Genomic DNA, 25,955 nt, shown 5'->3' with positions numbered 1-25,955 from the left:
AAACTCTGGGGGTAGTGGAAATGTTATATATCTTGATGGTGGTTACATGACTATGGTGTTTTTCAACCTCATAGAACTATAAAATTTTCATTCATCCAAAAGAACTGGATAAATTTTACTGTGTGTACATTATACTTCATGTATACAGTGTACATTATACATTGACATCTGTAATACTGTCAACAGTAAAAAATATATTTAAAAAGAAGCCTAAATAAAAAAATATGTAAAAGCATATCCATGTATTTAGTGTATATTCATACAAGCATAAATGTACTTATATTTAATTTATATCATGCATACAGGAATTTATATGGGTAACTAGAAGTTACCCTTTTTTTGTGGAAAAGAGAATGTTATTAAAATTACCAGCTGTAAGCCTGATTTTTAATAGTGTTTTTAATTGGGAAACAATGATACAGACCTAACAACAAAAAAAGTCTCTTAATTTGACCACTTAACATCCTATTTCTTATTTTGCATGTTCCTTTCTAATCTTTATTCATGTGTTATAATATACTGTTATAAACATGGTGTGAAAACTATTTATTATTATTTTCACTTCACTCAAGACTTGAGAAATGCCCCTAAGTTTTTGTCTAGCTGTTCTTATGCACAGTTGTGTAATAGTCATTTTGTTATGTGAGTCATTGTGAGAATATCATATTTCATCATCCCTCTCCTATGGAAACATTAAGTTATATCCATTTTTTAGCCACCAGATAATACCCCAACATATCTTTTATGTATATGCTACTTTGCTTTCTCATTGCCTGAAACTCAAGTCTCGGGAGTGGAAGCACAGTCCCAAGAGGCCACCTTGCTGGCCTTTCTGTGTAGCCTGTTAGGTTGATTCTAAGGATGAAAGGGGATAGCTTTGGAAAGGTAGACAATTTTAGGCTCAGGATAATGAACTTTAATTTTACTTATTTTTCATCAGCCACTAGACTAGAGCCCCAATGACTTTATATGGCCTAAAACGTCCATATTTATTTTAAAAATTACTTAGAGAAGTGCAAATCTGAAGAAATATCAAGTCATTTGGCAGAAGTCTAAACCTCCTGGGGATGCTGGCACGGCGGTGGAAAGGGCAGGGACCTCAACTTGAGCTCCAATCCCATGTCATCAAGAATTTGATTTTGCCTTGAAACATCTAAATTCTAGAGCAGCGGTTCTCAACCTGTGGGTCGCGACCCCTTTGGGGGTCAAAAGACCCTTTCACGGGGGTCGCCTAAGACCATCGGAAAACACATATATAATTATATATTGTTTTTGTGATTAATCACTATGCTTTAATTATGTTCAATTTGTAACAATGAAAATACATCCTGCATATCAGATATTTACATTACGATTCATAACAGTAGCAACATTATAGTGATGAAGTAGCAACGAAAATAATTTTATGGTTGGGGGTCACCACAACATGAGGAACTGTATTTAAAGGGTCGTGGCATTAGGAAGGTTGAGAACCACTGGTCTAGAGGAAGACCTGCTTCTCACTCACTGAGTTGAAACTCTGGAGAGTGTCCAGAATTCTTTCTGCTTCCTTCCTTCTTCCCTTTAGCCTTTATCCCTAAACCTACTTTGTTTCTGGGGAGCCCTTTGCAGTTTCTAGGGCTTCTCATGTATGCCACTGTTCTCAACCAAGTGCTGTTAGTGTGATTATTTTTATCTTTAATTTAATAGGCTGAGTCAGGAGAAGCAAAATGGCTTATCCCAGATCACACTGCCAGTTAGAGCCCAATGCAGACTGACGACTGGGCCTTCTGAATGTTTTTCTCTTCCTTTTGGCTACCTTGGCTCAGTCCCAGCTCTGTCACTCTGTGACTAACTAATTTTCAAGAACACCAGTTTTTATTGTCTTCTGTCTAAATGGAGTTACTGTGTTTAACAGTTCAAAAGTTTTCTCTTCAGAATGTTGAAAAGAGTGACCCCAAAACATTTTGTAGGAGAAAGAAAACTATAAAATAACTCAGCTCAATAAAATAAGATCTGTGTTTGCCTCAAAGCTATTTCTCCATTCTATGAATGCCTGGAAGAAATCTCTTGAAATAAGAAGACATCATAAAAAGAAAGGATCAATGTGATCTTATTACAGATATCTTCATTTACAGGCTGGCAGCTGCATTTCAGATACCCAGAATTACAACAAAATTAGGAGCAGCTTAGCTCCTTATATTTACCTGTCTTGTCAGGAGGTGTGCTGGTCATGATGACATTCACCAGGGCAGACGTGGTGGGAATGGGAAGTGAGGATTTCCCAGGTAACAGGGTGTGGGGAAGATCAGTTTGGGGACTAGGGGTTGAGATAGTTCTAGATTGGGGGAGTTTATCAATGGTAGGACTAGAAGCTATGGGAGTTGAAGACTGGACAGAAGGAAGGTGAATCACCCCTGTTGGGCTCTGGGAGATGACAGCTGGTTGATTTAGAGGCACAGCTAAAGAGAAGACACTGGAGACCTGGGAAATAGCTGTGGCCTGAGGAGCAACTGGGATAGAATTGCTGGAAGATGGGCCATGTGAATAACCACCAGCGAGACACGTAATTGGATCCTGCAAGTCACTAAAGGAAAGAATCAGAGATGCATGTGAGACAAATGAGCTACAGAGAAGTGAATCTCCTCCTCTGGCAACCATCTGATACCACCCAGAACCCTGGGCTGCACCCCAGACCAATAACATCATCTCTGAAGGTGGGAGTCAGGCATCAATGTTTTTAAAACTCCCCATATGGTCCTAATGTGCAACCAGGCCTGAGAACCACTGCGCTATAGTCTGGACCCCTACTACTTAAGGTGGAGTCCATGACCCAGCAGCATTTGCTTCACTGGGGAGCCTGTTAGAAATGCAGAATCTCAGGTCTTGCCCAGACCTGATCAGAATCTGCATTTTAACAAGATCCTCAGTGATTGATATTTGCAGTAATATTTGAGAAGTGTTGAAATTGAAAGCCCTTATTCATTGTCAAATTTCAACAATTCCTTAGCCAACATGGCGATTAAATATTATTTTTGTTAGGAAAAGGGTCAGCATGTTTGCTACATACCATTGCAGTTTTTCTAATTCTTCTGGGGAGGAAGGGCAGGGTATTCTGACAGAACAGCAGCACTGTTCTGGAGGAGACAAAAGGAAAGAGAAGAAAATGCATGGTTAAGAATAAGGCAAGATAGAAGCTCAGATCCATCAAGTATTATGGTCCTTACACTGACTACATTTTAGAGAGCATTTGTCTAAAACAGGTGATAAAATAAATTGGATGGCATTATATTGAGTGAATTATTTTGGGGAGGGTTATATGCACACAATATCAATCACTCCCGCAATTTCTAAGAGGAATTCAGAAGTAAACAGATCCCAGTGGCAAGTAATTCAACACTCCAAATAGATCTCTCCTTCTCAGCAGGGTTTATAATGTTTTCAAAAAGTATACTGAAATTTTATTAAGAAAGAAAAGCCCGGCTGGTGTTGCTCAGTGGTTAAGTGTCAACCTATGAACCAGGAGGTCATGGTTCGATTTCCAGTCAGGGCATATGCCTGGGTTGTGGGCTCGATCCCCACTGTGGGGTGTGCAGGAGGCAGCCGATCAGTGATTCTCTCTCATCATTGATATTTCTACCTCTCTCTCCCTGTCCCTTCCTCTCTAAAATCAATAAAAATATATTTTAAAAATAAAGAAAGGAAAAATCACCTTTTAGAGCTCCCTAAAAACTGCCCAAGGACAAATGAGTTAAAGTAGAAAGCTGTAACATATGTAAGTTTATTAATTATATCTTCAATTTTAAAAAGAATGCATCAAAGCCATATGAAAACGAACACAGCAACATAGAGACAACTTACCCATCGGGTGAATCTTTACACTTTTCAAAGCCATCATTACGGCACATATGTTCCTTGTATTATTCAGTTTTATTGTGAATGTACAATTTAGTGTGCTATAAAGAGAAAAATATACAACTAGAATGTTACTAAATTGAAAACCTATCTACATATTTGTAATTGCTTTTTCAAACTTAGAGTAAGGAAAAGAGACAGTGACAGTGTTAACTTGCAGTGTCACCTATAAGCTTGTAAATACCCAGCTACCATGGTCTGAACTTTATCCAAAAGATTTTATAGGATAAAAAATTTATAGGGGTTTACATTCGTAGAGGTTGCAAAGCAGAGAGGCTCTGATCATATACAGCGGCTGATTCATTTTGTCTGCCTGCACAATGAACAGGCAGGGGTGACACTTGGCTGAAAACACAAGCATCTTGACATCTAGAGTCTTACCCCCAGCTGTAGGCATTTGAATTTCCATCATAAGAGCCCTTTCAAATACCAGCCTAGATGTATGTCAAGGTCTCTTAAATCCAAAATCTCTGGCAATCCAATCTGGATTATCAGATAACTTGGAATTTAAGACATTTTCTCTGTTTCTTTCTACTTTAATATTGGTTTATGTGAAAAAATATTAATATTGCAAAGAACAAAAAGAGGTAAGTAAAATGAACTAAATACATATAGTGGATAGGGATTTGATATACAATTTCATGGAAGACTTGCCATTATTTGTATCAATGAATAGTTTGATGAGTAGAAATCTGTCATTTTCTAGAATTTTTACTCTCACAGAATGCTGAAGGTTCAGGTAGTGAGATTATTGACCTATAAGCTTGTTGGCTTATGCAATCAGGACAACCAATGGACACAATTTAAGATAATAATCTGCACATCCTCAAATAATTATCGGGCAATCTCAAATTCACCTCTGCATGCACTTTTTAATTTCTTCTTTTCTCTTTCTTTCCAATCCTTTCCTCCCTCTCCTTCTTCTGCCATGTTCCAAATTATGGTCCTTCTTCTTTGACTGTCCTTCACTCTGACTGGACCACTGTGAGCCATTTCTTGGTTGTATTGGTGGCCCTTGGGGCTAAGGACACTGATGATCCTTAGCCTCATAAAACAGAAGTCAGCAGCCCCAACAGCACCCCCCTCTGTGTTTCACAAAGAAATGAGAAGATGCTTGTGACAGGCTGATGAATGTTTGGAAGAATAAAAATACATACACTGAGTGACCAGATTATTATGACCGGCCAGATTATTATGACCACCCCATCAGTACTTCATTGACACTTCCAAAAATACTGAATATTGAAAACTTCCTAAGCAAATACTCTCAAGGTTTTATTATTATTATTTGCATAACTAATTCACTTCATTGTACTGATGGGGTGGTCATAATAATCTGGCTGGTCATAATAATCTGGCCACTCAGTGTATATTCACAATGTCATTAATATGTATTTATTTTAGAAGAATGCCTTCGAATTTGCAGCCTAAGACTCCTCAATACTTTATTTCTCATGAGTCAAGAATAATCTATATATAAAAGCCTAAGCGACCGAACGATCAGTTGACTGGTCGCTATGACGTACACTGACTACCAGGGGGCAGACACTCAGTACAGGAGCTGCCCCCTGGTGGTCAGTGTGCTCCCACAGCAGTAGTGCTGCTCAGCTGACCAATGGGCACCAGACACAGGGCTCATGGCTGGTGAGCACCACTGCGGCAGCACGAGCATCTCCTGATCAGGACCGACTGGGCTTGGGCCTGATGGGGCGCAAGCCCTCGGTAGGTGCAGCAGGGCCAGATAAGCAGGAGCAGCAGGCAGGAGCTGCAGGTGGCATTGGACTGCGGGTTTCTTGGCCTAATCCCAACAGGCTGGGCCGAAACCAGCATTCCAACATCCCCCGAGGGGTCCCAAATTGTGAGAGGGTGCAGGCCAGGCTGAGGGACCCCAGTGATGCATGAATCCATGCACTAGGCCTCTAGTGATATTTATAAAAGTATTAAAAATAACTGACCTTTGAGCTTCTGCTGTGGCACAAACTATAAAATAAGTCTGAAACAAACAAAAAATATATGTTACTTTGACAGTTGAAGATGTCAGACAAGACAACTCTGGACTAATCACAGAATCACTGAATTTTAGAGCTACAAGAACTCCTAGGGCTCATCCATTTCATATTCCTACCAGATTTCTGACTTATGATCAAAGCTATTCAAGCTATACAGCATCTGCTTAGAGAGATATATCTAATGTCAGAGAGCTCATTATCACACAAGAGAGCTCATTCTTCTGGGTCCTTGTTTTAAGAAACTTTCAATTTTACATGAAGGAAAATCCACCTCCTTGTAACATCCATCCATTGTGCCTAGTTTTGCTTTTTGGAGTAATGGAACTAGTCCATTCACTATTTTACATGACAGATTTGGGGGGATTTGAATACATATCTCCTCAGGAATGCAGAACTCCATGCTTTTCCCCAAATAACAATTATATACAAGGTACAGGGTGTACTATCATTACCTCACTTAGGGTTTGCAGGGTTTTGTTGAGCTCTGTTCGTCTGTTAATAAAATGAAAGAAATTGACATGAAGGAGGCTGTTGGCGGTATTAAATTCAAAACAAGTTAGATTTTTAGCAAATGCATTAGTCACATAGTATTTATTGCTTGCAGTGTTCACTTTGAAGAGATACTGGGTATATTAAGAGATTGCTATGTGGAAAAAAATAAATTATTTATATGACAAGAAAAACTAACCAGACAGAAGCTGTATTGGTACTAGCCAACAGTTGCAAGATAGAAATTTATGGTTGAACAATCGTGTTATTCATTAAGTTACTGCAACTCCCAGGCAGCCTCTGGCAGAAGGCCTGAGGAAGAGCTGGCTGGCCCGAGGCAAAATTTCTGAGACAGGCCCGCCACTCACCCTAGAAGCCCTGAGCCTATGATTTCTTCATTCTCTCTCCAACTGACCCTGCCACCCTTTAGCACTCTCTAGCCCTGCCTTCCCCTCCTCACAACTTCTCTTTAGGAATCTCCCTCATTCCTCTCCTCCAATTGCACTCTTACAACACTTGCATTTTTCCAATGTGGCAGAGCTTCATGTGAGCTTAAAATGAAATAAATCTAGTTTAAAAATTCGTCTATGGCCATACCATCCTGAATGTGTATGATCTTATCAAATCTAGTTTAAAAAATCAATCTAAGGCAGTGGTTCTCAACCTGGGGTGACACTGCAACCCAGGGGACATCTGGAAATATCTAAAGACTTTTTTTCTTGTCACAATTGGGGGTAGGGTGCTACTGATATCTAGTGGGTGGAGACCAGGGATCTGTTACACATCCCCTAATGTATAGGACAGTGATGGCGAACCTATGACACACGTGTCAGAGGTGACACGCGAACTCATTTTTTTGGTTGATTTTTCTTTGTTAAATGGCATTTATATATATAAAATAAATATCAAAAATATAAATCTTTGTTTTATTATGGTTGCAAATATCAAAAAATTTCTATATGTGACACGGTACCAGAGTTAAGTTAGGGTTTTTCAAAATGCTGACATGCCGAGCTCAAAAGGTTCGCCATCACTGGTATAGGACAATCCCATATGACAAAGAGCTATCAGGCTCAAAATGTCAATAGTACTAAGGTTGAGAAACTCTGCTCTAAGGAATGGGCAATAGTTCTTGGTTGTTCCAGGAAAGGTCTGGAGGGAAGAAGAAGGGAAGGATGGGGGCAATAGTAGTCAGTTAGCTTTTTGAGCCATCAGGAACTACTCCTCCATAACTATGCTCAGAGGCCACCTTCTTTCTGGGGTTTCCCTGGCCATTCCAGTCATGTCCAATCTATTCTACATTCAGACACTTAGAACATCCTTTGGTACTTTGTAAATGTGACCTTCATTATAGGGATTGTGCTCTAGTGTTATCATTTGATCCCATTTTGCATCTTAACTACCAGACTCCAGACTCCTTCTAAAAATGGACTCATGTTGGAACCACCAGCAGAGCATTAAAAATGCTCATGCCTACGTCTCAGTCCCCAAATCCTGATTTAATTGGTATGGAGTGTGTCTGGGCATCAGTGTGTTTAAAAGCTCCCCAAGTGATTTTAATTAGCAGTCTAGTTTTCTATTTCAGAGAGTTGAGGTTATTCCCATTTGTAACCCCCAGCACATAGTAGGTGTTCAACAAATGTTTGGTGGCTTTAAATGAATTCATCTCTATTTCAAGTCTGGTAATTAAGATGAATTGCAAGTATGCTAAGTTGTATTCTATTTATAAATTTGTGAGTTTAAAAAATGTTTCCTATCACTACTATTGCCCATCTAAAGTTTAAAATCCTACTAAGACATTGATTATTTCACACATATTCTTTGAATAGTTAGAAAAGCTAGGTTTTTATCAGGAGGTAAGAAAAAAATAGGCATATAAAGGACATAAATGACACTCCTGCCCATCCTAGTTACCACTATAACTTTTTGCCACTATAAACTCACAAGAGCACTAGGAATGTCTGATATCTACCACATGGAATCATGCATTATTTTTCTCTCTACCTAGGCACTGCTGAATCATCAGAAGTAGCCAGGTCAAAATGCTAATTAAATAATGAGCCTTAAGAATAGTTTTGTTTTGTTTGCTTTGACCTAGGAAAGGTTTTTCTCTTCAGTGTTATCACAGATACTCACCAGAGCTTTTAAATTTGGTTAAAAGTTTATGAAAACTTCATTTGAGAGGTAATAGTAAAGTGGAGAGTAGATGAATTTTATCTCTGATGCTGCTTCCCTGCCACGAGGGCAAAGACATGAAGTTTCTCCTGCCAGTGAACAGGGTAAGACTGTCCTGGCCTAGGCCAACTGCTGGCCCATATTTTGATCTAGTGTCTAACTGGAGGCATCTATTTGTAAACTGAGGTCTATTTAAGAAGACCTCTCTCTGACTTGTGAATCACTGATGCTTCATGAAAGCATGAACAAATGGTATACACAAAGTCTTACCTTGAATCCTTCTTTCAACCTTGCTGGCTATCAAGTCATATTATTCAAATAGTAATTCAAATGGAGGTAATTTAATAGCATCAAAGAGAAGAGCCTCACAGGGATATTAATTGATGACAGGTAATTATGTTTATAGTTTGCAAAGAACTCAAGAACCAATTCTCTATAACCTTTAGGTCTCTTTCCTATTCACAGTTTCCAAAAGCAAAGATAGCTCAACAAGTATCTTTCCATAGTTGATTTCTTAAGATTTAAATCAAACAGCAGATTACTCACTTCAATTCACTTAGAGACAGGACTCCAGTCAAGGTGCCATTAGCCATATTTGGATTCTGTTAGAAGCACAAAATCATTAAGAATACAACAAATATTGTTTTTTTTATGCTCTCATACAAGGAGTTGTTCTTTAGATTTGCTGACCACCCAAATAACTACACCCTAAAGACTATCAATACCAACTGCATGGAATACTACCTAGCAAATGATCAAATCCATATAGACTGAGCCAGTTTTTTTTTGTTTTGGTTTTTTTTTAAATATTCTGAATCAACAAGTGTGATGTGTCAATAATTTCTGTTTTTTTGTTATTCTATTTTGTCTTTCATTATTCCCCCAAAAGAATACTATTAAAGCTCTCTACATGAAAGGCCCCAGATTTAAGTAAAAGATCCCAATGTAAAGGGGGAAACTTGATAGCAGTCACCACTATATTTCTAGAACCTAGCTCCTTGCCCAGCATATAGTAGGTACTCAAGAAATATTCACTGAATGAACAAACCACCTGTAGCTGAGATCCTCTGAAGCAATCTAGATTACAGGAGGCTGATACTACTATATCTGAATACCCCATGGGGCAAATAGGATCAGTTTAAAAGACAGTTCTTAGATGCAATATATTTCTTCTTGTTAGGAGTTTCTAATATAATTTCACATTTTGACTGGTAATAGAATTGCATCATATAAACATTCAGCAGCAAACCTAGTGAAAACTAAAATATAATTATTAACATAATACCATGATTATTATGAAGTCAAGTCCTCTTATCAAAACTAGGGATTCAACAAGAAAATTTATTTATACTTGGCCATAAAAGTAAATAAATATGCCAAATATCATAAATCTAAGCCTTAAACAAATACTTAAATACATCTAAATTCATTTTTTAGATTGTAATAAGGAAAATCTTTAAAACCTACCTGGGTAACATTGCTTTCTTCATCATGTTGAAACATTATCTCACCTCGGAAAAATGCTGAAAATAAATTTTTAAAAAGAAAATTGAGACTTGCATCCTTAGAGCTTGAGGATTAATATCACACAGAAAAAGATTATCAAATTACTTTATAAACAAAGTTTCATCACATTCTTTGCTGTTATTCACATTTACTCTCCTTTGTATCAGAAAGTTACTCAATATAATTTTCAGAAGATATAAATTTTAAATTTTATGTAGGAATGCAGAAAGAGGAAACGCTTGTTCCCTTGTCAAGAAAATTTTATCCCAGCCTACCTGAATCCCAGTGCCTGGGATTCGGCCTGTCCAAAGGCACCCTCAATAAAACCGCTGGCCACCTGCCAGGCCACTCCTCAATGCACTGCTTTCCAAGGCCCACCATGCCCCTGTGGCCCACAGCCCCGGGGTCACAGCCTCTGTTGGCTCTACCAATACCATGTTTCCTTCAGGCACCATGCGCAGACATGGGCAGCTGCACCAGAGCACACTGCGCGGCTGGGGCACTGGACTTCACTAGGCTGCTGTGTGCCGTGCTGGGCATTGTGGTGATCATGGTGGTGCCCTCCATTATCAAGCTTCAGGTCCACAAGAGTGTGTGTATGGACTCCAGTAGCCCGTCCTTCGGCATATGGAAGGAGATCCCTGTTCCCCTCTACATCTCTATCTACTTCTTTGACATGTCAACCCCAAGGAGATTCTTCAGGGCAAGAAGCCACTGTTGTGGGAGTGCAGGCCCTATGTATGTATAGGGAGTTCCAGCATAAGAGCAACATCACCTTCAATGACAATGACACAGTGTCTTTCCTCGAGTACTGCAACTTCCAATTCCAGCGAGAAGTCCAGTGGCTTGGAGAGCTACTACATCGTCAAGCCCAACATCCTGGTCCTGAGTGCAGCATTGGTGATGGAGAATATGTCTATGGGCCTAAAACTGTTCATGACCTTGGCATTCACTACCTTGGTGAGTGTGCCTTCATGAACCACACTGTAGGCAAGGTCATGTGGGGCTATGACCACCCCCTCATGCACCTCATCAATAAATACTTCCCAGACATGTTCCTCTTAAAGGGCAAGTTTGGGTTATTTGCTGAGCTCAACTACTCCAATTCTTGGCTCTTCACCATGTTCACAGGGATCAAAAACTTCAGCCAGATCTACCTCGTGGAAAAGTGGAACTGGCTCAGCAAGCTCAACTTTGGCACTTGAATCCATGTAACATGATTGACAGGACTTCAGGGCAGATGTGGGACCTGTTTATGACTCACAAATATAACTGGAATTCTACAGCCTTGAGGCCTGCTGGTCCATAAAGGTCATCTACAAGGAAGTAGGGATGTTCAAAGGCATCCCTACCTTTTGCTTCATACACCTTATTTGCTAATGGGTCTGTCTACCCACCTAACAAGGACTTCTACCTGTGCCTGGAGTGTGGAATCCAGAATGTCAGCATTTGCATGTTCAGTGCACCCTTATTTCTCTCCATCTTCACTTCTACAATTCCTACCCTGTCCTGGCAGAGGCAGTGATCAGCCTCCACTCCAATGAGAAAAAAAAAAACAAAACACCCAAACATCCCCTGTCCCTGGACATCCACTTTGTCATAGGAACCCCTATGAACTTCTCTGTGAAGCTGCAGCTGAGCCTCTACATCAAGGCTGTCAAAGGCATTGGATAAACAGGGAAGATCAAGCCAGTGGTCCTTTCACTAGTGTGGTTCGAGGAGGAGAAATGCTACTTTTTTTGGTAGTAGTAGTAGTAAAAAGGGCTCAATGGATAAGGAAGCTATGCAGACCTATTCTGAATCCCTGATGACATCAGCTCCCAGTTCTGCAAGAAGCAAGACTGTAGGGTCCTGGAGATGGAGCCAGCCTAGCCCAACCACTCAGCCAGACCAGCTCCCCAGCCCCTACACCCTGCTTCTTCAGGACTCCCTCAGGGGACAGTCTGCCAGTCCTAAAGTCTGAACTTCCCAGTTGCCACACAAGTGTGTCCACACACTGCACACAACCCCACACATGTATGCATATGCCTGTGCAGTTATGTACAGACACACTCATGAATAGAGATGTTTATTCATGAGGGGACTCAAGGAGAGGCTCACCCAACAGGGACTGTTTCAGAACCTTCTCTCTGAGGCACCCACCGGTGTGTGGGCATTGGGTCCTGTCCCTGGGGTGAGCCCGTTCAGTCATTGGGCCACTTCTCCCCAGTTTCCCTCTCCATTAGTCTGGAAACACTGCAGCCCCTGTTTGATGGTTCACCAAGAAGCACTGGGCTTTTACTCTGAGGGGACAGCCACTGTCCTGAAACCCAGCCCAGAAGCTGTAGATTTCTTGTGCCAAAGCCATGGGCACAGGGGGCGGTGGGCTCAGGGCTCAGCCTGCATCCAGACCTTTGGCCTCTCTGCACCCATCTGGGCTGGGGGCATAGCCCCTTCACACAGGCCTCAGAAACCAGCATGAGTGAGAGATGCCCCATGTGGCTGCCCTGCCTATATCCTCATCCCCCACAGGATTTTATCTCCCTAAAGTCTACACGGGCACTGGATTTGGGTGTCGTGGGCACCTTCTCTCTAGCTAAACTGACATCATCCTGTATACTGAGTGGGCCACTCTCTGGTTGGGGTGGTGGGAGGCTCTGTTCCAAGCTGCCCTCCATGAGGGCCCTAATCTTTTAGGTGCCAAGCCAGAGGTAGACAGGTCTCGGCCCTGTCAGCCTGGGTGTCTGGTCAGGCGGGAGACCTGTCCATCTGTAGCTTCTGGTCTCGGGGCAAGTCTCTGTCTCCTTTCTACTGGAAGAAAAATAAGTTTTATCATCTTTTAAAAATAATTCACTATTGAGGTAATAAACCTTTTCTAAAAGTGCGTAGAATAAATTTTATCCTTACATGCATTTCATCAGAATTTTGTTTCCTTTAAAGATGCTAATTGAGGGAACCATGGGTCTAAAGTTAATGTTTAAAAACAATATTTTAAAGTTGTTATAGTTGCAGTTACATAGATAAGGGAGGGAGGGAAAAGTGTTTCTCAGAAGCTTAGCAACCTTATGGAAGTCCATTTATTCCTTGCTGGTGTTTTTCTTTTTAAAACTACAACTGCCAAATGCCAGTATCTTTCCTAGGAACAAAGTTGAGATTTTGCTTTGAAACCTGAATAGGTTGCAGGGCAAATCTTTTCTTTAGTTGAACAATTCATTGGCTCTTTCATCCCATATATACCAGAAAACCCTTTTCCTAAAATGCTCATGTTGTGTAACATTGAAGTAACTTTTAGTTAACCTATTTTCTGCAGGGTATACTTGGAGGGGCTTTGACTCAATCTGGAAACAAATAAAATAGAGACCCCTTAACAGGTACAATTGTGTGTATTTCATAATATAGAGACCAAAAACTGGCCTCTTGAGCAAAAGGGCAAGGATGTCATATAAACTAGAGCATAGGTCAGCCAACATTTTTGTGAAGTATCAGACAGATAATAAATATTTGAGGTTTTGTGGGTCATATGGTCTCTGTTGAAACTACTCAACTTTGTAGTGCAAAAGTAGCCATAGACAATATGTAAATGAATAGGCATGGCTGTGTTCCAATAAAACTTTACTTACAAAAACAGGTAGGAAATATATTTGGACTATGGGCAGTAGTTTGCCAACTCATGAGCTAGAGTGTTGAAAGCCTCCTCATCTTATCTTTTTTATTGCACCCCAAAGTACAACTGATTCCCATATCCCAGTTCCCAATGGTCCACTTCCACTTAAAACAGCCAACAAAGCCACTAGACCAGAGATTAACATGATTTATCTGTTTAAGCTACTTTTCTACGGAGAACTTCAACTCTGATACTGAAAGTTCAATTAATACAGTATATAACTATTAAAGGTAAAAACTCTTGATATATGCATAGAATTACTTATCCATTTTTAATATATTTTTATTGATTTTTAAACAGAGAGGATGGGAGAGGGGTAGAGAGATAGAAACATAGATGAGAAAGAAACATCATTGATTGGCTGCTTCCTGCATGCCCTCAAGCTCTGGCATGTGCCCTGACCAGGAATTGAACCAGTGACCTCTTGGTTCCTGGGTCAACGCTCAACTGCTGAGCCACACCAGCCGGGCTATTACTTTTCCATTTTTGAAAAGAAATCTTTGCTTGTATAAACTGATTTAGTGTGTGTGCATATAGTCGACACCTACAATTTCTTTTCCTCACCCCTCTATTCTTCCAGTTCATCCTTTAGTCTTGTTGAGGGCATGTTGAATTTCATAAATATGCTGGGAGCACAGTGGTAGCAGGGCAACCAGGAAGCCACCTCCTTTTTACTCTTAGCCTAACTGTGGCTAGTCAGCTCCCATTTCTGCATTAGCCTCCATTTCCCTTAAGGAATCCGGATTGAAACCTGCAAGAAGTGGAGGTTTCTAGTTCCTGGCAGGATATCATGGGATTTCTGGTGCCAAAAGAGTTGGTTCCCTGATGAGGTTGTTTTCAACAGACACTAAAACAAACGGTCAATTCATCCACTCAATTAGGGAAAGCATTACTCTAACCAGCTTTCTGACATCTGTTATTCAAGATGACCAGTTTTTTTTGTTTTTGTTTTTTTACTAAATGTTCAATTTTCAAAGTTATCAAACATCTTGTAAACACAACACTAAAGTATACATTAGTCACCAGTTCAAACATAGATGAAGCACAAAAATAATGAAATTATGGAGAATTCAGTAAAGAGAGGAGGGAGGGAGGAAGAAGAGAGTTACACAATATATGAAAGTCAAATGCGTTGTTGTTTTTCTTGACTCAAAACCAGATGATATTTTTCTGCTATATTCTACCAGGAGCATACTATCAGGAGAAAGCTCACATAAGCAAATCTCACACTCACACAAATACAAAGTATTTGTGGAGCATTCTTTCAACAGAAAGTTTTCTTGTTTTCTAAATTAACCAACCTTATTTTACTTGCAATTGTTTCTTATGTTTTCCTTTTTTCTTGTACATTTTCAAATGTGCATTAGTTCCATTCACCCCTATGTTCCTATGTTTTTCAAACAAATTATTAAACTACTAGAGGCCCAGTGCATGAATTCATGCACCAGTGGGGTCCCTTGGCCTGGCCTGTGGGATCAGGCTGAAACTGGCTCTCCAACATCCCCCAAGGGGTCCTGGATTGTGAGAGGATGAAGGCCAGGCCAAGGAACCCCACGGGTGCATGATCGAGGCTGGAGAGGGACATAGGAGGTTGGCCAGCCTGGAAGGGACTGCGGCAGGGCTCCAGGGCGTGTCCGGCCTATCTCACTCAGTCACAATCAGCCAGAGCCCAGCAGTAAGCTAACCTACCAGTTGGAGCATCTGCCCCCTGGTGGTCAGTGCATGTCATAGCAAGCAGTTGAGCAGCCTTAGCATATCATTAGCATATTATGCTTTGATTGGATGAATGGATGACCGGACACTTAGCATATTAGGCTTTTATTATATAGGATTAAAGGGAACAGGATAAAATGATTCATTCCTCTAATGAGTGTTTCTTTTTATATCAATGGAGTCATACTAAGACTTTAATATTATAAAATATTTTGTTGCCTTCCTCTTCTCTCTTCCCATGATCCAATTCTGACCTGCCACACCATGTTTTTCTGTTTTTCACATCTGCTTTCATTGGTTTCAACAAGGAAGGGAGCCCAGAGAGCCAAACCAATGTAAGAAAAGAGGTTGTTTCATTCCTTCTGGCCCAAAGCAGGAGGGAAAATATCCTCATTTCAAAAATAGCATGTTCTCAAGAGATTTCCATCTCAATTTTTAAAAAGAGTGGGCAGTCTTAGCTAAAGATGGCAAAATCCACTATGGCACTACAGGGATTAGCACCCAATTAACTAGGTGTACGTGAGGTTTTCAACATTTTAGTAGAGCGGTTTGTTTTAGTTTTAGCAAAAGACAAAATCCTGTTTCTAAGCTATAATAATATTTAAGGTCCTATGGAAAAGCTTGAAGGATTTGTATACAAGAAGTGGCTTTCAATAATTAAGTTCATTATTAATTATGTTCATGAATCAACTCTAAGTGCATTAGTTATGGATTTAAAGCTATGGTGAAAAATGTTTTGTGCACAGCTTCATGTTCTCATATTAAAGAAATTAACCGTTCATTTTCTAAGGAATGGGAAGATAATTCCAGCTAAATCTAAAATTTGCTTTTGTTTTCATTCAGGATTCATAGTAGCCAGGTGGTATGAAAAGAGACAGATCAAAGAGGCACTCATCACACACTCTCCAGGAGAAAAGCAACCATTTTTCTCTATGAAGCTAATTTATCTTTTAACATACTAGTATAATGTGCATAAGAACTAACCTGAGTCATTGCAAATAGATGACAAATTGCAGATATTTCTCTGGGGTTTGACTTCTGCAAAGAAAACACAATCCAGCTGATTAAGCATATTAACACATTCACTTGTATATACATTGTCAAGAGAATTAATAAATTCAGGCATCAAATGTGGACCAAAAATGTAATAAGTTGGATATAATTGGCTGGATGAATTCCACAAAGACTAAAGGAATGTGAGTTAACTTGGTTAACTTGATTCTTTACTATTTTTCAGTATGTTCGTGTCTGATCCCCTACTCCTCCCTGAAATTTCTTGTCCCATTCCCAATTAATCCCTCTCCTGTCCAATAAAAACAGAACAGTATGAATATAAATCTAGCAATAGGCTTTAAATGAAATAGCGCTTACTCTTACATTCTCCTGTCTTTCTGGGTAGAGGAGTACATGAACACTCTAATGATGGTCTCAGCTCCTCATGCAAATGTATGTGTGAAATAATATCAAAGTCATGATATCATTTCACATGGGCAAAACTATAAAATTCAAAAAATATTTGCTAATTTCTACCATATTCTATAGGCTTTATGAGGTTCTAAATATGGATCCTGCCCTCAGGGAGCTTACAATCTAATGGGTGATACTAGCCAGTAAAAAAAAAAAAAAAGTTATAGTGAGGGCAAAATGGAGTAATGACCAGGACAACAGACTACACAGGCATACACAGTAGGCAGAGATTAATGGGAGATGAAATAAGCCACATTAGAACAAAAACCCAGACATATTAACCTGAGAAACATTTTCACCAAAGGTGAAAGGAGAAGTACATCTCTTCTTTGATTTGAAAAGCATTCAGGGTTTACTACTCTAAGAATCTTTCCTTCATTACTTTCATCATTTTGTCAGAGTGTAAGAAATCTTTAGTAAATGTGAGGGGCAAATGTTATTAAGCAAACTACCAAGGGGAAAAGGTTGTTATAGTAAGAAATATTTTTGTATCCTTGCTAGATCTGGTTCTGTCGAAATTACGTACACAGTGCTTGATTGCTATTTTATTTCCATTACACTTTATGAGTGCTTAATTCTTTCCTAAGAAAACTAGTTTGAACGTGAACTAAAATTACAATTTGAATTAGTGTGTATGATATGGTTTCTGCCAGAATGATTTAGTTGACATTTGGTGTGTAGGCATCATGGTTCAGCTAAAATTTTGACTCTGTGAGCAAACTGAATTTAGGTGCCACAAGTTACCAGACATGTAGAGTTCTATGTTGTTCCACAGCAAAGTTACCCATATCAAAAGAAAAAGATTTCATTTTAAATATACTTGCTAATGGATATAACTCACTAGAAACATACTATGCAACTATACAATATATAGATTGTGAGTAGTAGTGCTTTAATGTTTCTTACAACTATTGGTCTATTGCTTACTAAGCTTTTCATTCTATCACATCTCATCTTTCTCTAAATTTTAGTGGCACCTTCATTTCCAGGGCTGTGCGTTTTTTGCTGCTTATTCATACTGAGAATTTTCTTTCCTATTGTTAGGTCTATTATCTGTAATTTCCCCCAAGTACATGACCACAGGTTGTCCTTCAAATCATGAGTGAGAAAACTTTGTTTGTAAAGGGTCAAACAGTAAATATTTTAGGCTTTCTGGGCCATATAATCCCCATTGCAACTATTCAACCCTATCATTCATTGTAGTGGAAAAGTAGCCATAGACAATATGTAAAAAAATGGGCACAGTACTTTTCTAATAAAACTTTATTTACAAAAAAGAAAAAAAGGTGGATTTGGCCCACAGCCCATAGTTTGCCAACCTCTGCTTTAAATTGACCAGAAACCTTTAATTATATCATGTATCCCTAATCTTGCACTAGGTACTTAAAAGTGCATCTTTTTTTATTATTTAAAAAGAGATTGGGACTCACTTCTTTAAGAATCTTTCCTTCATAAAATGCATCCCATTGATAATTATCAGCCCTTCTATCTCCTATGCTTCTTAACCATGTCAGAAACAGTTGTGTAATCATTGCCTTTATGTTCATACTACACGTTCATGTTAATTATCTGTTTATTTGGCTTGTCTCTCCCCACAGACTAGAAGATTCTTGAGGGTTGGCATTGTGCCTAATCATTGCTATTATGCCCCCAAACACTTAGTACAACTTCAGGTACCCAGTGCATAAACATCTATTCATTAAAAAACAGTTTCATTTTTAAAAGGTAGGAAAAAGAGAGAAAGAAAGCATTAACATCAAGCATTTGTTTAATTTTATATTAGTTATAAAAAAGAAAGTCTTGATATTGATAAGTCATACCTGATGCATTGAAGGTTTTTACTATAGTGATTTTAGTTTTTTCTGCAAAGAAGCAATTTAAATATTAGAGCAGAATTGTTGCTTGTTTTTTTAAAAAAACAATTTGCCATGAGTATCATTTTAGTGAAGTGCTAAGAAAATCATACTGTTGATACCTTTAAGACACTTGGTCATCTCAGCATAATGAATGGGAATCCCATACACAAATCATATAGCATTGGCACAGGGTAGGTCTGGGATTTAGATTCCCATGTTTACCCAGTGAGATCACACCCATTACACACTCCAGTGCTTGTGTAATTCTACTGAAGTTTCCATGCTCTGCTGCTGCTAGACAAATTAATGCAGACTTATACTTCAGATATGTAGAATTAAGTCACTATCAGGACCTTCAGGTGTTAGGTTGTAAAGATCAGTGATTCAAAATAAAAATTAATGGTAACAGTAAACACAGAATCTAAAACATTGCTATTATGTTCTATAATCAAGGAAATGTCCTGCTATTTTCTCTAAGAGTTAATACAATACTATTCCCATCATATTGATAGATAAAATTATTCTCAGAGAGGGTGAGACTATCTAACTACAGTCATACAACAGGCTCACAGAAGCACCAAGACACTGAAAAAGCAAATCTTAGAAATATCTTTCCAACACACTTTTGGGACAAAGCCCAAGATTCATTTCCCAGATTACGGAGAACCAGGTTCAGAAATCTTGGCTGTAAGGATGGCCAATTAGAAGAGGCTGTGTTCAGGGCACAGATTTACAAAGAAGCTCTGTCTCCTAGGATGAGTGACAAATTCTGAAGAAAACACAAAGCTCCAATCTTAGAAAAGCACTTAAGAATTATGATGTTATACTGACAGTTTCAGAAACCTCATTTGTGTGTGTGTTATTGATGAGTTTCTGTTTCAATGTGTGACTGACCCATGGGCAATGATTGGTGGTAATTATAGAGGCTGCCAGCATTTGTATTATCATGAATAATCCTTTAAATACATTATTTTGTTTGCCCTGATACTTTCCTTTCCAGAATAATCAAGATACAACTGTGAAATGAGCTTCTAGTTCTAGTAACCAAAGTGCTTTCAGGGAAAAGAATTCAATCTCACTAATAATCAAAATTTCAAAATAGAACCTATGGAATTGAGAGAAAATTTAAGAATATATGATACAGACTCAGCTTTCAGCAAAGGTACAGTGACATGGGCATTCATGTCCACTATTGGCAGGAATGTTTCCAGGTATAAGCTTTCTAGAAGGTAACTGGGCAGTAGATATCAAGGGCTTTAAAATATCAAAATGCTGACCCATTAAATCCAATCCTTGGTATGCATCCTATGGAAACCAGGGATGAATACAAAGATGTTGACATAAGGATATTTATAGCAACACTTCTACTAAAAAATAGAAACAACTCTAATAATCAACTTATGATACATAATGGAGTATTATCAGGTCATTAATAGCAAGGGACTCTAGAAAATACTTATAACTTAATATGAAGTCAAAAGGGTGAGATATAACAATGTACCTAAACTATGATAGTGTATATGTACATATGATACTGTATGGAAATATACCAAGTTATTAACAGTAATAGTCTTAGGAAAATAACACTAAAGATGAATTCTATTTTCTTTATTTTTTCTATATTCTCCATTTTTATGAGCTAAGATATATTATTATTATACTAAAAATATTATCTTAAGTAGAGTGCTATGGCCATAGCAATTTGGAAGATCAGGAGTGTGGTGACACCAGAATTACAGTTCAATGTCAAAATAAAACAAGTAATAAATCAACAGCTGAAGACATAGGAAGTGGGCAAGGAGATAACCTTTACTAATCCAAAAGACCACACAAGTGAGAAACTCAAGAAGCCACAGAAGACATATATTCTGTTTAGAAATAACTTGCTATTACCTGTCTTGTTTAAAGTAGATAACATGGTTGAAGTAACATCTGAAATAAAATAATAAAAATTAATCTAACCATTGGCATGATTAATAAACACATGCATCTTCCTAGGTTCTCTAAACATTTCACTCCCCCAACCCTGGAGAAGTTAGAGCATTTTGCAAAAGCCAACTGACATTACCAAATGTATTTGCTGCCCTCCCCTTCACCGCACTATCCATTCTCCAACCCCCAGAGACAATTCCTGAGCAAATATTCATTTGTTCAAAATGTGTTTCCTAAACACATGTTACATGTCTAAAACATAGCAACACTCCTATAATTATTACATTTAAATAAACCATTTAAATAAACTTATATAATTTAATATTTTGTCTTTTTTCCTCTATTATAATGAAATTCTAAGGGATATGATATTTTCACAGTTAATACTAACTTTATTTTTTTTAATTTATTTATTTTTTTTACAGAGAGGAAGGGAGAGAGATAGAGAGTTAGAAACATCGATGAGAAAGAAACATCGATCAGCTGCCTCCTGCACATCTCCCACTGGGGATATGCCCGCAACCCAGGTACACGCCCTTGACCGGAATCAAACCCGGGACCTTTCAGTCCGCAGGCCTACGCTCTATCCACTGAGCCAAACCGGTTTCGGCATTATACTAACTTTATAGTACTGTGGATGCTTAATATATTTTTACCTAGTGGAGTTCATTCTTATGAAAGTAATTCTAGTTTAAATTTGGAATTCTTCATTATATTCAACTAACTTGTAGGGAAACCTCATTTTCATCTAGTTTCACTTAAAATGCAATTTAAAACCTATTCTATTGGTATTTATTTTAATGGAAAGCATTCGAGAATTTATTATTCTGGATGAAACTTTAGGGGGGGAAAGGCACGTATTACATTATCACACTTTTTAACCACATACAATAGGACCCAAAAACTACTGCCAAAGCTATTTTGAAGATGTGCTTTCATTGTAAAAAGTAATTGCATATAAAAATGACAATGCCTGGTCCTTCCCATTAGACCAAAATTGAATTTATACCAGTTTTGATCAGTATGAGCTGCATCTATGATTGTTTAGCTCTTAGCTGCCAAACACATGGTGAGATTTTATTTTGACTAAGGGATTGTGAAAAGTATTGGGTTTTGACTGCAATAAGATGGAAGGCTGTCTTCCCACAAAGGGGAGGGAACAGAATGTGCTGCCCTGCCCACCTCCCTCGAATATAACCCAGTTCTTTGTCCTTTTCTCCAGCATAATGAACCTAGTGTTTTATTTTATACTATTTTAAAATTGATAAATCATCTGTAAAAAGGCTGTCTTTGAACACTTTGTGCCTCCAAATCCATGCTGAATCATATTGAAGTCACTGGATGTGCTTTTCAAATTTAAACAATCTGTCATAAAAAATGTGTTTGAATTGTGTTGGTGAGCAAGCGAAATGGGGTACTCAAAATGTGGTCAACATTTCTTTTTTTAAAAATAGATTTTTATTGCTTTCATAGAGGAAGGGAGAGAGAAATAGAAACATCAGTGATGAGAGAGAATCATTGATCAGATGCCTCCTGCACACCCCACACTGAGCCCGCAATCTGGGCATGTGCCCTGTCCAGCAATCAACACTGGCCAGGCAACATTTCTTTTCTTTTACAGAACAGTTAGAGTGATGGAGGGCTGTCTTACCTCCGTGATAATAAGAATTTTCTCATTTAACCAGAAAGTTTAGATTGCCCTCCAGGTTGTCAGTCTTGGGTTTCTTTGGGTTTTTCTTTTTGATTATTTGAATATGGAAACCCACAACACCATTCATTATACTTATATTCATATTAATGGTTATCAATTTTCACTTGCTTCAGAAAAATTCTTACCATTTAGGCTTGTAGTTTCAACCTCTTTTGTCCCAAGGGGAAAAAACAATACAAAGATATAATTAAATAAAAAATTTAACAAATTGGACTAAATCTAGATTTAAATTTTTTCAAAATCTTGCCTGGAGTACCATTGTAGTATGGGACAAAACCAATAGGAGAGTCAGCTGCAGGAGAAAACACACATGTTTTTCAAATTAATACTTTGAAACAATTATTTATTGAATTTTAGGGAGTTAGAACTTTTGAGATATAATTATGAAAAGAAGTGGAAAACATGAGACCAATATGTAATTAAATCTGCAAGTCCTATAATCACTTAGTATATCTTTAATCAGAGAATTGTAGAGAAAGAACCCAAGAGATGAAATGAGTGCAATTGTATCATTTTACAGATTTTACAGATGAAGTACCTGAGACTCATGATCACAAAGCCTGCTCCTACTTATGGGATATTATGGAAATAAGTTTAGGAACAGCAACAAAATATAAGATATACTACTTTCAAAAATTTTCAGCCAAAGAGTTCTAGAAAGCATTTTATACTTTAAATATTTTTCAAGCTACAATTATGACACATATTGGTACACTGGGTCCATTTGGTTATAATGATACCTAGCAATTCTTCCCATAGGATTAAAAACAAAACAAAACATTGCTATCACCTAACACAATTTCCTGGTATGTTATTTAAAAGTACGGCTGCTATTAAGACAATCAAGTTATAAATTTACCGTAGAATAACTCCACTTATGCTAAGGGCTCAGTCTACTACACACACTTTGCCAGTTTATATGTTTAAAAGATCCAGTGGCTTGACCTCTACATATACACAAGAAAAGTAAACACAAATATTTTACAAGGAAGTCAAGCTTTGCAGTAGGGAGCCTGATATTCAGCCTGTAAGGACAACATTTGGGTGTGTCAAGGCACTTGGCTGGACTGTGTGTTTTAGACTGCTCATGCCTTGGCTGAAACACACACACCCTGTCTGTCCTACATTATTCATTCCATATTTTGTCATTTACTACATTTTTTAAAATCACCAACAATATTTTCTTCAGAAGTAAGACAGTTCCTGAGCAGTAAGATTCAAAGTGTGGACATGGAATCCTTTGCTCTTGTGGCAGATCAAAATAATTGGCCAAAGCTGGTTTTTAATTAATGACTCTCAGTTCTTCTAAATATTGATGACTGGTGATGCCATCCAAAGAAGGCTGCAGGCACAGCTGCCCATCTGTCCCTGATGTGCACTGACTCTTACCTTCCAATTAGTGCAGCTCTCCCCTAGGGCACCCAGAACCGAGGCTGTGACTGGACCCAAAGCCCCATATACCATTCCATGGAAACAGAATTTTGTAAAGATATCACTCTGATTAAGTCTGGTGAAGGCTATTGTACCAGGAGAAACATACAGTGGTTTATTTTACCCTAGAAGCTTCACAATGAGGGGGCAAAATGGCACAGTAAAAAGAGCTTGGGATTTGGAGACTTGAAGTCCTGGGTTTGAATCTTTGCCCCATTGCTAAATAGCCCAGAATAATGATTGTTACTATTTATTGAGGATTTACTCCATTCCAGGCACATGTTTTTATCTCATTTCATCTCCACAATTACTCTATGAAATAGGTACTATCATCCTCCCCAATTTACAAAAAAGAAACAGAGGCACAAGAAAGGTGAAGGAACTTGCCCAAAGTCACACAGCTAGCAATGGGGGTAGGAGGATGGCGGCTGAATTCAAACCCAAGTAGTCTGGTTTCAGAGATTGTGTGAACATGGACAAGTTTTATTCTCTCTGACCCGTAGTTTTTCATCTCTAACATCAATATAATGATTCCTATATTGAAAGATTGGAATCAAAATGAGATGTCTGAAGACTCCCAGACATGTAGTACATGCACAAGAAGTATTTTTTAATTATTATTTTTAAATTATTTTTAAATGAATTAATAACAATAGAAGCTCATTTTCACACAACTAAGAATACAGTGTGAGTTGACTCACTCCTTATCACAAACGATTGTTCTGTAATATATGGCATACCAGAAAGAATACAGAAGTAGGAGTCAGAGAAGCCACCTTTGTGTGGTGTGGGGCAAGAACTGTGTGACCTTAGACAAGGTACTCAGCTGCTCCAGGCTTCATGTCATCAACTAAGTAATATGGGGCTGGACCACTTTATCCCTGAGGTTCCATTCCAGCTAGCAGTCTTGAGTATAGGTTCTATTCCTGGTTCCTGCTAAGATGGGTCCTAGTTATAAATTTCTCTTTAATGTGTTTGCCTCCCCATTCTTATGAGTGCTAAGCCCTTATAAGCCTTTTGAAAAATATTCATTCAGTGAGGGTACTGAGGAAGTTTAAGAGAACATCTCATCCTTCAAATATAAGAATATTGGCATGTTTATGTTCTTGATGCTCTTTAGGAGACTTGTGAACTAGAATACTAAAAATAACATTGAAGAACTTAAACAGTTACCGTAATGAAAATCCACAGTTTCCTCCCCAGCTTTGTCCAGCAATGTGTGAGAACAATATGCCTGTCCTCTTATGTTTGCTACTGGATTTTTAGTTATAGATTTAATGACAGAATTTAACATAATTAAGCATCATAAAAAAAAACCCCACAACAATTTTGCTGTATTTGACTACATGCCATATTGCATGGAGAACTTTTAGATTATTTTTCTGAAATTCCCCAAAGTCATGAAATAACAGTCTTACCAGAAGGTGGTAACAAACTGGAATTACCAGCATTGTCTGTTGAGGAAAAAGGTGATTTAAAATTAGTTTAGTTTGCATGAATTCATAGGAGAGTAACATCTTAAAAGGGAGTGAATGTAAAATGAGTTGCAAATAGCTACCCAAAGAGGGCAGTATGTTAATTTACTATTATTTTTAACAGCCTAATCAGTACTTCTTTTCAATTCTCTACAAAGGCATATCTCCGGTGAATCAATTCTTCCAATTTAACTGTTAACCATGCTCTATATATTTTGTTGTATAATGGTTCAGTATGTTTTAAATTAAAATGATTAATAAGACCTTTAGTTGTTGGCTAACATTCTTTATAATTTGTAAAAGTAAATGTATACATCTGCATAAATTAAACTCCCATTAACTGTGCTTCCATTTATACCTATTAGCACAGACTTTATATCTATTATGCTACTTCTTTCTTATGAATTAAACTAAATCAGATGCCTCTGGGTGTATAAACTATAAAAACTGCTGTATTATTTATTTGGGGAGATAGTCAGATTCCGTAAAAGCAAAGTAATTTTATTTTTTATCTATGAAAAATAATACACACTTATTGGAGAAACTTCAGTAATTACAGATAAACAAAAAGAAAATTAAAACCACCTATAATTTCACCCCCAGAGATAAATTACATTAACATTCTCACATATATTCTTTTTTCTTTCTATGTAT

General features: G+C 38.0%; 1 protein-coding gene, 1 long non-coding RNA gene and 1 pseudogene across 6 annotated transcripts in view; 2 read left to right on the top strand and 1 right to left on the bottom strand.

The window, feature by feature from the left end:
• ADGRG2 (adhesion G protein-coupled receptor G2) overlaps positions 1–25,955 on the bottom strand; it is a 114,644-nt gene that overhangs the window by 22,274 nt on the left and 66,415 nt on the right. The window contains exons 4-16 of one of the 5 annotated variants that reach the window (XM_059678560.1): positions 25,245–25,280; positions 22,652–22,687; positions 22,521–22,544; positions 20,646–20,684; positions 18,717–18,758; positions 16,414–16,467; positions 10,035–10,090; positions 9,114–9,169; positions 6,356–6,395; positions 5,850–5,887; positions 3,841–3,935; positions 3,050–3,116; positions 2,187–2,566 (exon numbers count right to left, since the gene is read on the bottom strand). In XM_059678560.1, coding sequence (XP_059534543.1) covers positions 2,187–2,566; positions 3,050–3,116; positions 3,841–3,935; positions 5,850–5,887; positions 6,356–6,395; positions 9,114–9,169; positions 10,035–10,090; positions 16,414–16,467; positions 18,717–18,758; positions 20,646–20,684; positions 22,521–22,544; positions 22,652–22,687; positions 25,245–25,280 — 963 coding nt within the window. Of the gene's footprint in view, positions 1–2,186; positions 2,567–3,049; positions 3,117–3,840; positions 3,936–5,849; positions 5,888–6,355; positions 6,396–9,113; positions 9,170–10,034; positions 10,091–16,413; positions 16,468–18,716; positions 18,759–20,645; positions 20,685–22,520; positions 22,545–22,651; positions 22,724–25,244; positions 25,281–25,955 lie in introns of all 5 variants that reach the window. The other 4 variants (XM_059678561.1, XM_059678564.1, XM_059678562.1 and 1 more) reach the window with 4 other exon arrangements.
• The window catches only part of LOC132223329 (uncharacterized), a 107,251-nt gene that overhangs the window by 28,650 nt on the left and 52,646 nt on the right, over positions 1–25,955 (top strand). The window lies entirely within an intron of this gene.
• On the top strand, positions 10,537–11,920 carry LOC132224450 (scavenger receptor class B member 1-like; annotated as a pseudogene).

This window comes from Myotis daubentonii, chromosome X (assembly GCF_963259705.1).
Source record: "Myotis daubentonii chromosome X, mMyoDau2.1, whole genome shotgun sequence".
Classification (NCBI taxonomy): Eukaryota; Metazoa; Chordata; class Mammalia; order Chiroptera; family Vespertilionidae; genus Myotis; species Myotis daubentonii.
This window is presented reverse-complemented; position numbering and strand designations above follow the sequence as displayed.